This window comes from Hippocampus bargibanti, linkage group LG05 (assembly GCF_051943395.1).
Source record: "Hippocampus bargibanti isolate YZ-2025 linkage group LG05, ASM5194339v1, whole genome shotgun sequence".
Taxonomy (NCBI): domain Eukaryota; kingdom Metazoa; phylum Chordata; class Actinopteri; order Syngnathiformes; family Syngnathidae; genus Hippocampus; species Hippocampus bargibanti.
In genome coordinates, this window is record NC_142738.1 from 30,744,308 (window position 1) to 30,757,260 (window position 12,953).

Here is a 12,953-nt window from a genome sequence, read left to right on the forward strand (position 1 = left end):
GAGGGAGACAAAAGAGCCGGATCTTTTTAGTGAGCCAAGCCAAAAGAACCGTCTCTCTGAAAAGAGTCGGAATTCCCATCTCTAGCACAGAGAGCATCCACTAACTTTGACTTTCCCTGTGTTGACTTTTTTGAGCCGTTCTTGGACTCCAGCGCGTTCTTTGTCATCTATGATTCTGGTCTGATTCTTTGAGAAAGTCTTTTCAGAATCAGAATCAGAAGCCTTTCATAGCCCAACAATGGGGATATTTCCTGCTTGGAATTGCATCGATTGGATTGAGAGCATGAGTATATTTTAGGAATCCTTTGGCATCTACAATTGAAAATGGCGGAAAATCACTACCATGGATCTTGACCAATCACGTGTGGCTTTAACCGAAGACTGGGGGCGGGGAATAGACGGAAAAAAAAAGTCGGCTCCCATTTCCGGCTCCTTCCTCTCTTCTTCGTTCACTTCAGAGAACCGTTTCCATAGAAACCTGCATGGTTCAGATCCCCAGCAGGCGACCAGGAGCGCAAAAGTAAGTTGAGACCTTTATTCTTCTTGCATTTGCTGCTGATATGTTGATGATATTCTCAGCACTGGCCTGTCACATTGTGTTCTTGATATTCTCATCATTTTGTCGTTTTGTGATGACAGACAATCATGTGCTTTGTATCATCGTGCTCATAGCGTTAATACATATTACATCCAAAACGCACAACAAATTCATGAATAACTACTTTTCAAAAATGAAGTCAAGAATAATAACTAATTGACACGCCGAAACATGTCAGGTAATAGATAATAATAAATACATTTCATTTATAAGCGCCTTGCAAAACTCTTAAGGTCACTTGACAGTCACAGGATCAGTTTTTCAGTGGGGGTGAGCAGCGGCAGCCACACGCGCCAGCGTTCACTCAACCTGGAAGTAACTCAAATAGATAGAAATATAGCTAGCTAGCCAATAGCTAGATAACAGATAGCTAATACTGTATATAGATACCTAGCTTATACATAGCTAACAGCTAGCTAGCTCATCCTTCACTCAAACCGGAAGTACCTCAGATAGAAAGCTAGCTAGCTAATAGACAGCTAATTCAAGAGCTAAGTAACTCGATTAGAAAGCTAGCTAGCTATTAGATAGCTAATGGATAGCTAGCTAGGCCTTCACTCAACCCGGAAGTAACTCAGATAGAAAGCTAGCTAGCTAAAAGACAGCTAATAGATAGCTAAGTAACTCGGATGGAAAGCTAGCTAGCTAACAGATAGCAAGCTAGGCCTTCACTCAACGTTTTGTGATGTACTGTAGGGAAAGATGCACGTCTGCTACCAAGCATAATGGAATTTCAAAAGTTTGATTTGCTTTGGCCGGCCAAATAAAATGATGTGGCGGGCCGGATTTATCCCCTGGGCCTTTATTTTGACACCTTTGATGACCTAAATCATCCACTTTTCGCACCTTCCTGTCACGAGCTTGCTTTGGCATCCCAATAGCCCGCCCGGGTTTGCCAGAATATGGCTCCCCCTGGTGGCCGTTCGGATATCCTGCAAGATAGCTTCCACCGGCTTCGTGTTTGATGGACGCAGACAAGATGGATGGCGGCAGTTTGCGCGAAGACAAATATTTTCTCACATTTGAAATATTTTGTTTGTCCTCATCAACATATTCTCTTAACTTGAATGTCGGGTTCGACAGGCTACGTGGCAGGCGACACTGCTGAGTCTTTACCTCCTCCCGGGACAAAAATGCCCTGGACAGTGGACTCAACACGCTTTTCAGTCATCCTTGCCCCCCCCAAACCCCGATTCCTAAAAATAGCCAAAGCCAGCCCGTGCAAGCGTGGTCGCCTTTATTTTGAATTGTAAAATATGGCTTCCGGAACCGGTATTAAAAGCTTCCGGCGTGATCAACGGACTCTGAGGTACACGTCGTCGCCATCTTGAACCGGGAGCGCGTGACTTTTTTTTTCCCCGTTCCCCTGCGTTGAGGTCACTGTTGAGCTGCAATTAATTCACCCCAATTCGTTGAATTCTTGGACGATTTTGAAACAGATTGTTTATTCGTTTAAACATCACATCAGACACGTGGATAACTTTATCCCCGGGGCTTTCATAACATACAAAGACACTTCCACAGAAAAAAAACTTTATCCTGAGACTGTAAAGTGACCTTGAGAGTTTTGAAAGGCACTTAGAAATCAAATTGATTTTTATTAGTATTATAAAGTTAGCTAGCTCGCTAGTTAGATAGCTAATAGATAGCTAGGTAGTCACTCAACCCCGAAGCAACTCAAATAGATAGAAAGCTAGCCAGCTAGCTAATGGATAGCAAATAAATAGCTAATAGTCAGATAGCCGCCAGCTCGACAGCTTACAGCCAGTGAGCTAATAGCTAGCGAGCTAATAGATAGCAAATATAGCAAGATACCCGCCAGCTAGGGGGCTTACAGCTAATAACCAGCCAGCTAGCTAATAGATAGCCAACAGCTAGCAGCTAACCAGCTTGTTAATAGATCGCCAACAGCTAGACAGCTTATAATTGGTCCCCAGAACTTTCTATCTATTTGAGTGAACGCCGGCACATGTGGCTGCCGCTGCTCACCCACAGAAAAACGGATCCTGTGACTGTAAAGTGACCTTGAGAATTTTGAAGGGCGCATAGAAATGAAATGGATTATTATTATTATTATTATTATTAATTGTTGTTATTGTTGTATGTTACGACCCCCGGCTCAAGATGGCGGCCGCCGCGTACGTCGCAAATGGCGGCCTCTCGCAGAGGCGGAGCGACGGGCGGAGCCCATTCACTCGCTCCCGAGCTTTCTATAACTTCGCCGCGCGACTCCGTGCGCCTTCCTTCTTCTTCGCTCGTTTTGTTGGCGCGTCAGGTCCTCGTCGTCTTCATCGGAGACATGGCCGGCTATTTGAAAGTCTTCAGCTCTCTGTCGAGGTCCGCCGCCGCGGCCTTTTCCAGACACCCCGCAGTGCTCGCCCCGGCTGCTCAGCGGCCGACCGCGCAACAAAGGAACTGTGAGTGAGCGCACCGACCGAGGGGCATCGCCGAACGGGCCCAATTCGTCCGAACGGCTCTCTCGTCGCCGGCGGGGCCAGCTTGGGCTCGGCGGCCATGCTAGCCGGCCTCGCGCGCGTGCGATTCGATCGCCTTCGCCATCGGCGTTTTCCATTCAAATGGGAAATGGAGCCGTCGGACGAGTCGCTTGGGGAGCCGCCGGCGCGTCTTTGTCTTCTCTATTCAAAGTTTGTGCAAGTTGCCAATGAAATGGGGCTGCAAAATGTCGACGACCCCCGCTAGGACGTAGCCCACCGGCACCTGAAACGATCGGCCCTTGTATTTCACGATCGATCGTGGCCGACAAGTCAAACGGCGCGTTTGCACGACCTTCACTGCATCGTCGAGACCGCGAGAGGAGTTTTGGTGCAAAGTTTTGTCCAAGGTCAGGCGCCGCAGAAATGGACCGAAATGGCCGCCGGTGTCCTCTGTCCTCTTTCCCAAAACGCGCTGCTCGCCATCGCCGCTACGCTTTTCTCCTCTGGTTTCATTGAAAAAAAAAAAAAAATGAAACGAAGCCATTTCACCAATCAGCCGCTGACGTCATACGTACGTTCTATTTTGAGTCGTCCCATTTTCGTCGATCCGCTCCTTGCGACGATATGGAAATGTTTGGCGTTCGATTGGACCGCGTCTGCCCGCTGACGTCGTCGTTGTCTGCCGACCTCTGCAGACTTTCCCAAATTCACCGCAAGGTGACGTCGCCTGAGAACAACAGAAATGAGAGTAGCTTGAAGGACTCGTTTAGTCGCCTTCCAACCGCAAATCGGCCATTTGCTCACCTTTGGCATCTAGCAAACGCCCAAAACGAGCAAAGGCGGCGAGTGGCCTCTCGGGACTGTTGACGGTGGCGCCGACGTCGCCTGTTTGATGCCATTTGAGGCGATTCTTGAAGGACAACTGACGCCTCCGGACAAGTTGTGTCCATAATTTGTAAAATGGCTTCAAATGACTTCTACTGAGCGTATTTTACAAAGATTCCACCACATATAGCTATATTTTACGTTTTAGGACTCGCGCTGAATATTCCGGAAGTCTTGTTTTTGAGTTGGTGACGAGTCCTGACGTCACGTCACTGAAGGAACGCCCCTGAACGAAAAAAAGGACACATTGTAGCAGTCCTTCCATCACGTCAATGGACTTGGCTGGTCTGAAAACTTTGTGTAGCACCAAAGAAGAGGCAGAAGAGGGCGACAAAGCTCCATGTAAGGAATTAATCAGCGTGTGGAAACGGGCTGATTAATTCCTTACAGGAGCTTTGTCGCCATCTTCTGCCTTTTTTGGGTGCGACATTTCCCCTCCCTGATGCCTCAAAATGACCGGAATAAATTATTTAATCGATTGCAAACATGTATGCTTTCCTCTTCAGAACTATTTGAATCATATTCATAACTGGATGAGTAACAAGAAAGCATCTTCTCTGAATCTGAAGCCATTGTTTTGATTCTCCAGCAAGGCAAGACGTCTTGGGATGACAGCACGAACAAGGGGGCGGGACCTTGTGAAACTCGCCACTTCCGTTTTCAATTTGAAGTACTTTTTTGACACTTGAAGTCATTTTTATTGGTGTTTTTCATTTGACTAAAAATATCATCCTGCGTGTTTGGGGTATTTTAGATGCTATAAAATGTTTTTCTGACGTCAGTTAGGAAACAAAAAAGTGGTGTCGGTTGTCCTTTAAGCCCCTTTGAATTCGAGCGCAGTTGCGCTGTTCTCAAGCGCCACGCTGACCTTTTCTAAATCTTGCCGCAGGTGGTGCGGCGGTTGGCGAGCCCGCGTGACTTTGCGGCGCCCTTCGAAGGCTCCAGTCTTGATCCATCCCCGTTATGTAACCTCTCCTGCTCCCCCCCCCCCTTGTGCATTGTGATGGCAACTGTAGCCAGACTTGCCGTGAACATTTGCCAATCGCGGCTCTTATAAGCGGCTCCATATACTGGACGAAATGGCGTTTGTGCGCCATCTTGTGCATTTTCTGCACTGCTACATCGGAGTCGAGAACTCCTTCACCGGTTTCATCGCTTGCAGACGGTTCGAATTGATACGGAAAGACTTCTTTCATCGATTGCAAACATGTATGCTTTCCTCTTCGGAACTATTTGGATCATATTCATAACTGGATGAGTAACAAGAAAGAATCTTCTCCCAATCTGAATCCATTGTTTTGATTCTGGAGCAAGGCAGTTTGTGAAGGAGTATCCTGGCGTGACGTCACGAACTGGGGGCGGGACTTTCTGAATCTCCCCAATTTCGAGCTGATTAGTGGCAGTTTTGGGCAAACGCAAAAGTATCATTTGTGTACTTGGTGCCTTCCATTTTTCTTCTCATATTGCAACAGAAATAAATGTCATCATCTAACCCCTAAGTAGCCTTGTTTTAGTCAAATATATAGCTTGCTAAATAGCTACATAGATAGATAGCTAGATAGTTTTAAAAGATTATTTATAAAATATTTATTGTATGCTATTTTACCAAAAAACTACATTGTTGTTTTTGTTGTGTCAAATATATAGCTGGCTTGCTAGCTAGCTAAATAGCTAGCTAGCTATCAACCTAGATAGATAGATATTTTTAAGGTTATTTATAAAATATTTATTGTATGCAATTTTACCCCCAAAAAAAACATTGTTATCTAAATAGCTAGCTAGCTATCTACCGAGATAGATAGATATGTTTTAAGATTATTTATAAAATATTTATTGTATGCAATTTTACCCAAAAAACTACATTGTTGTTTTAGTTTTGTCAAATATATAGCTAGCTGGATAGCTAGCTACCTAGATGGATAATAATATATATAAGATTATTTGTAAAATATTTATTGTATGCAATTTTACTGTCAAGTATATAGCTCGCTTGCTAGCAAGCCTGATAGCTTGCTACATAGATATTTTGTTGATTATTTATAAAGTATTGGATGCAATTTTAGCCAAAAAATACGACATTGTTGTTTTAGTTGTGTCAACTATATTGCTTGCTAGCTAACTCGCTCGATAGAGAGAATCCGGGTTGAGTGAACGCTGACGCCTCTGCTCACCTACAGAAAAACTGATCCTGTGACTGTAAAGTGACCATCAGAGTTTTGAAAGTCGCTTAGAAATTAAATGGAACATTCTTCATATTATTCTAATTTGCTAGCTATTTGCTATCTATTCGATATCTGGCTAGCTATTTGCTATCTAGCTAGCTATCTATTCACTATCTAACTGACTGGCTATCTAGCTAGGTATCATTTGGCTATTTTATTAGCTAGTTACTTCCAGGTTGAGTGGACGCATGCGCGTGTGTCTGCCGCTGCTCACCCGCAGAAAAACTTTATCCCGTGACCGTAAAGTGACCTTGAGAGTTTTGAAAGGCGCTTAGAAATCAAATGGATTATGATTATATCGGCGGCGGGCAGGGCCTTGTCCGATTGGGCGTCGCCCAGGTGTCAGGAACAAAGCGGTTTATGGTTTAGGAGAAGGCGCTGCGGTCAGACGCGGCCGTCTGGCGGCAGGATTATGGGCCCGGCCCGTTTTGGTGACGGCCTCGCCTCACCGCCCCTGTGCTGTTCCCCAGATGGCGACAAGCGCATCCAAGTGGCCCAGCCGGTGGTGGAGATGGACGGCGATGAGATGACCAGGATCATCTGGGAGTTCATCAAGGAAAAGGTGAGCGTCCCGCTTTGGCGCCGGCCTCCTTTGCCCGCTTGACCGCCACCTCGCCCGCAGCTCATCCTGACCAACGTCAACGTGGAGCTGAAGTACTTTGACCTGGGCCTGCCCTACCGAGACCAGACGGACGACCAGGTGACGGTGGACTCGGCCCTGGCCACCAAGAAGTACAGCGTCGCCGTCAAGTGCGCCACCATCACGCCCGACGAAGCCCGAGTGGAAGGTTTGCGGGAGGCGGGCGGCGTTTTTCCGGAGCGCCGTACCGACGGGCGCCTTTTCCCTGACAGAGTTTGGCCTGAAGAAGATGTGGAAGAGCCCCAACGGGACCATCCGGAACATCCTGGGCGGGACGGTGTTCCGCGAGCCCATCATCTGCAAGAACATCCCCAGGCTGGTCCCCGGCTGGACGCAGCCCATCACCATCGGCAGGCACGCCTTTGGCGACCAGGTGACGCGCCGTCGGCGGCGTCGGTGGCGGCGCCAGCGACGCCAACGGCGTGCTTTTCCTTCCCGCTCCAGTACCGAGCCACCGACTTTGTGGTGGACCGGCCCGGCAAGTTCAAGATCATCTTCTCGCCGGCCGACGGTGCCGCCGCCAAGGAATGGGAAGTGTACGACTTCCCGGCGGGGGGCTGCGGCATGGGCATGTACAACACGGACGAGGTGAGAAAAAGCGCCGGGTTAGGGGCTAGGCTAAGGGGTGTAAATTGGGGTTAGGGGTTGCGGTCAAGGGTTTAGGTTAGGGGTAGGGTTCAGGGTGTGAGTTAGGGGTTAAGGTTAGGGGGGTGAGTTGGAGTTAGGGATTAAGAGTTAGGGTTAGGGGTGTGAGTTGGGGCGAGGGTTGAGTTGGGGTTTAAGATTAAGGGTTAGGGTCAAACTTTAGGGGTGTCAATTGGGGTTAGGATTAAGGGTTGGGGTTAAGGGGTTAGGGTTAAGGTTAATGGTAAGTATCAATTGGGGTTTGGGATAGGGATTAAGGTTATGTATTAAGGGTTAAGGTTAGGGTTGTGAGTTGGTGTTAGGGTTGGGGGTTGGGTGTAAGGGTTTAGGTTAGGGTTAAGGGTAAGAATTAGGGGTGTGAGTTGGGGTTAGGGTTAGGGATTAAGGGTTAGAGATAAATGGTGAGGGTTATGGTTAGGGGTGTGGGTTGGGTTAGGGTACGTGGTGTGAGTTGGGGTTAGGGTTGGGTTGGGGTTAAGGGTTATGGTTAAAGATTAAGTGTTAGGATTAGGTGTTCGGGTAAGGGATGTGAGTTGGGGTTAGGGGTTAAAGATTAAGGGTTAGGGTTCGAGGGTGTGATTTGGGGTTAGGGATTAAGGGTTAGGGTTGTGAGTTGGTGTTAGGGTTGGGGGTTGGGGGTAAGGGTTTAGGTTAGGGTTAAGGGTAAGAATTTGGGGTTAGGGTTAGGGATTAAGGGTTAGAGATTAAGGGTGAGGGTTAAGGTTAGGGTTTATGGTTAGGGGTGTGGGTTGGGGTTAGGAATTACGGGTTATGGTTAGGGATGTGGGTTGGGTTAGGGTACGTGGTGTGAGTTGGGGTTAGGGTTGGGTTGGGGTTAAGGGTTATGGTTAAAGATTAAGTGTTAGGATTAGGTGTTTGGGTAAGGGATGTGAGTTGGGGTTAGGGGTTAAAGATTAAGGGTTAGGATTCGAGGGTGTGATTTGGGGTTAGGGATTAAGGGTTAGGGTTATTGGTGGGAGCTGGGGTTAGGGTTTGGTGAGGGTTCAGGGTTAGGGTTAAACATTAAGGGTAAGGGGAGTGAGTTGGGGTTCGGTTTACGGATTTAGGGTTAGGGTTTGCCCGGCTTTGCCACTGGCATGCGGGCGGGCGTGCGTCCGCTGGGCGCCTTTGACTTTTGCCTTTGTCTGGTCAGTCCATCAGCGGCTTTGCGCACAGTTGCTTCCAGTACGCCATCAACAAGAAGTGGCCCCTCTACATGAGCACCAAGAACACCATCCTCAAAGCCTACGACGGACGCTTCAAAGACATCTTTGAGGACATCTTCCAAAAGTCAGCGTGAATGCTAATTGGCGTAGCCAACGGCCAGCTGACAGATGTCCTCCTCCTCCTCCTTTGAAGGCACTACAAGCCCCAATTTGACAAACTGAAGATCTGGTACGAGCACAGGCTGATCGACGACATGGTGGCCCAAGTGCTGAAGTCTTCTGGGGCCTTCGTGTGGGCCTGCAAGAACTACGACGGCGACGTTCAGTCCGACATCCTCGCCCAAGGTCGGTCCTCCGTCGCCCAAGACCTCGCAGCGGCGGCCTCACGCCGGCGGTCTCGCCGTCTTTCAGGTTTCGGCTCCCTGGGCCTGATGACGTCGGTCCTGGTGTGTCCCGACGGCAAGACCATCGAGGCGGAGGCGGCCCACGGCACCGTCACCCGCCACTATCGTGAGCACCAAAAGGTCATTGCTCGCCGCCCTGATTGGACGCTGCCGATTTCCAAAATGGCCGCCTCATCTTAATCCACTTTGTAATAATAATAATAAAAATAATAATAATAATAATACATTTGATTTCTAGGCGCCTTTCAAAACTCTGAAGGTTATTTTACAGTCACAGGATCAGTTTTTTCTGTGGGTGAGCAGCGGCAGCCACATGCACCAGCATTCACTCAATCCCGAAGTTACTCAGATATAAATCTAGCTCGCCAGCTAACGGATAGCTAATAAATAGGTAATAGATAGCCAGATAGCCGACAGCTTACAGTCAGCCAGCTGGACAGCTAATAGCTAGCCAGCTAGCTAATGGATAGCTAATAAATAGGTAAAATCCAGATAGCCAACAGCTAGCCAGGTAACAGCCTGCCAGTTAGACAGCTAACAGCTAGCCAGCTAGCTAATGGATAGCTACTAAATAGCTAGTAGATAGCCAACAGCTAGCCATTTTACAGCTAGACAGCTAGCTAATGGATTGCTAATAAATAGCTAATAGCCAACTGCTAGACAGCTAATTGCTAGCCAGATAGCTAATGGATCGCTAATAGATGGCCAGATAGACAACAGCTAGCCAACAGCTAGCCAGTTAGACAGCAGACGAATGAACCATTGACATTTGCGATCTATTAGCTATCGATTAGCGATCTAGCTGGATATATATATATATATATATATATATATTTAAACACTTCACACTTTATTTTTCACTCCAATTAAATGTTTACTGTAAAATATCTAGCTGGCTAGCTAGCTATCTATTTGCTATCTATTAGCGATCTAGCTGGCTATATTTTGAACACTTCATGCTTTATTTTTCACTCCAATGAAATGTTTACTGTAAAATATCTGGCTAGCTATCTATTAGCTATGTAGGTGGCTATCTATTAGGTTCATAGCTATCTAGCTAGCTATCTATTAGCTATCTGCGAGCTAACTAGCTCAGTTTCCATCTATTTGAGTTACTGGGTGAGTTACTGCCGCTACTCACCCAAAGAAAAACGTATCCTGTGACTGTAAAGTGACCTTGAGAGTATTGAAAGGCGCTTAGAAATGAAATGGATTATTATTAGCTAGCTAACTATCTAGCTAGCTAGCTATATAGCTATCTAGGTGGTTAGCTATCTAGCGTGCTATCTTTTGGCTATCTATTAGCTATCTACTAGCTGGCTAGCTAGCTTTGTATCTGTATTTTCTATTTTCTTTCTGTATTTTAGTGACATTTGACTGTAAAGTGACCTTGTTGTTGTTGCGCGAAATTGAAGGCAATCGCGGCGCTTGATTTCAGGGAAGGCCGACGAGCACCAACCCCATCGCCAGCATCTTCGCTTGGACACGAGGCCTTGAGCACCGAGGGAAATTGGACGCAAACGCCGAGCTCATCAAGTAAGAGACGACGTCAATGACGACGCCCCGCCCCCACCGCCGGCGTGAAAATCGGCATGTGCGTGTCCATCGTCAGGTTCTCTCAGACGTTGGAGCGCGTGTGCGTGGAAACGGTGGAGGGCGGCACCATGACCAAGGATCTCGCCGGCTGCATCCACGGCTTGTCCAAGTAAGCGCCGCTCCGGGCATTTTCACCGCTCTTTTGGAGAAATAATCATCATCATAATAATAAGCCATTTCATTTCATTTCATTAGCTAGCTAGATAGCTATTAAGCTAATAAATAGCCAGCCAGCTAGATAGCTAATAGATAGCAAACAGATAGCTAGCTAGCCAGATAGCCAGCCAGATATTTTACAGTAAACCTTTATTGGAGTGAAAAATAATGTGTGAAGTGTTCAAAAAAATAGCCAGCTAGATAGCTAATAGATAGCAAATAGATAGCTAGCTAGCCAGATAGCCAGCTAGATATTTTACAGTAAACATTTAATTGGAGTGAAAAATAAAGTGTGAAGCGTTCAAAAAACAGCCAGCTAGATAGCTCATAGATAGAAAATAGATAGCTAGCTAGGCAGCTAGCCAGATAGCCAGATAGATATTTTACAGTAAACCTTTATTGGAGTGAAAAATAATGTGTGAAGTGTTCAAAAAAACAGCCAGCTAGATAGTTAATAGATAGCTAGCTAGGTAGCTAGCCGGATAGCCAGCTAGATATTTTACAGTAAACATTGAATTAGAGTGAAAAATAACGTGTGAAGCGTTAAAAAAAATGCCAGTTAGATAGCTAATAGATAGCAAATAGATAGCTAGCTAGCTAGGTAGCTAGCCAGATCGCCAGCTAGATATTTTACAGTAAACACTTAATTGGAGTGAAGAATAAAGTGTGAAGCGTTAAAAAAAAAAAATGCCAGCTAGATAGCTAATAGATAGCAAATAGATAGCTAGCTAGCTAGGTAGCTAGCCATATAGCCAGCTATATATTTTACACTAAATATTTCATTGGAGTGAAAAATAAAGTGTGAAGTGTTCAAAAAAATAGCCAGCTAGATGCTAATAGATAGCTAGCTATGTAGCGATCCAGTATGTATTGTATTGTATTGTATTGTATTTTGGAGAAATGAGCCCCGTTGACGCCGTTTGATGCCCCCCTTGCCCCCCGCCAGCGTCAAGCTCAACCAGCACTACGTCAACACCAGCGACTTCCTGGACGCCATCAAGAGCAATTTGGAGAAGGCTCTGGCCAAGTGAAGGACGGACTCCAGCTGAGACAACGACGTTACGACGACGCCCTTCTCTTTTTGTACCTCATTTTGAACTGAAAGGTCAATCCATTCACAGGCATTTTCATCCGAAGGATTTGTGTGCTGCCAGTATTTGGTGGTCCTTAAGGGCTCATAACACAATGCGGGACTGCCCTTGCACTTCCTGTCGCCCCCTTTCACACCCGAACACCCGTCCGTCCGTCCGTCCGTCAGTCCGTCCCTTGTCTTGCCAGCTTTTATTTTTGTCATGTGAAGTAGTGTGTTTCATGCTGTGTCATGCCTGAGCCAAGACTTAGTTGCAATAAAAAGCCTCCCTTTGACCCGCACTGCATTTTGAAAGCCAGATCATAATAATAATAATAATAATAATAATAATAATAATAATAGTAATAATAGTAGTAGTAGTAATAATCGTAGTAATAATTTTAATTATTATTGTAATATAATAAAAATAATATAATAATAATCCATTGCATTTCTAAGCGCCTTTCAAAACTCTCAAGGTCACTTTAGTCACAGAATCAGTTTTTCTGTGGGTGAGCAGCAGCAGCCACACGCGCCAGCAGCCTTCACTCAACCTGGAAGTAACTCAAATAGATAGAAAGCTATCTGATAGACTGTAAAGTGTCCTTGAGAGCTTTGAAAGGTGCTTAAAATGTAATTTATTATTATTATTATTATTATTATTAGATAGCCAACAGATACCTAGCGAGATAGCCAGTCAGTTATTATAATAATAATACATTTGATTCATAAGCGCCATTCAAACCTCTCAAGGTCACTTTATAGTCACAGGAGAAGTTTTTCTGTGGGTGAGCGGCAGCAGCCACACTCGCCAGCGTTCACTCAACCCAGAAGTAACTCAAATAGATAGAAAGCTAGCAAATAGATAGCCAACAGATACATAGCTAGATAGCCAGTCAGTTAGATAGTGAATAGATTGCTAGCTAGATAGCAAATAGCTAGCAAATAGTAATAATACTAATACAAATAATAATAATCCATTTCATTTCGAAGCGCTTTTCAAAACTCTCAAGGTCACCTTACAGTACAGTACAGCTGGCTACATAGCAAATAGCTAGCCAGATAGCTAATAGATGGCAAATAGCAAATAATAATAATAATTAAAAAAATCATTTCTAAGCGCCTTTCAAAACTGTC

General features: G+C 45.8%; 1 protein-coding gene across 1 annotated transcript; it reads left to right on the top strand.

Moving 5' to 3' along the window:
* The first annotated feature begins 2,812 nt into the window (after positions 1–2,812).
* idh2 (isocitrate dehydrogenase (NADP(+)) 2) lies at positions 2,813–12,112 on the top strand. The gene is made up of 11 exons (XM_088995690.1): positions 2,813–3,015; positions 6,611–6,702; positions 6,763–6,928; positions 6,993–7,153; positions 7,225–7,368; positions 8,579–8,715; positions 8,785–8,936; positions 9,003–9,115; positions 10,434–10,531; positions 10,608–10,700; positions 11,694–12,112. Exons 1-11 carry the CDS (start codon positions 2,898–2,900, stop codon positions 11,776–11,778), a joined length of 1,359 nt encoding a protein of 452 aa, XP_088851816.1. The 5' UTR covers positions 2,813–2,897; the 3' UTR covers positions 11,779–12,112.
* The last annotated feature ends 841 nt before the right edge of the window (positions 12,113–12,953 follow it).

Excerpts from the sequence above, each read along its gene's own strand:
- idh2 (XM_088995690.1), top strand. The coding sequence starts at position 2,898 with ATGGCCGGCTATTTGAAAGTCTTCAGCTCTCTGTCGAGGTCCGCCGCC. Across the intron at positions 6,929-6,992 it reads CGACGAAGCCCGAGTGGAAG|AGTTTGGCCTGAAGAAGATG; the intron begins GTTTGCGGGAGG and ends TTTCCCTGACAG. Across the intron at positions 10,701-11,693 it reads TGCATCCACGGCTTGTCCAA|CGTCAAGCTCAACCAGCACT; the intron begins GTAAGCGCCGCT and ends GCCCCCCGCCAG.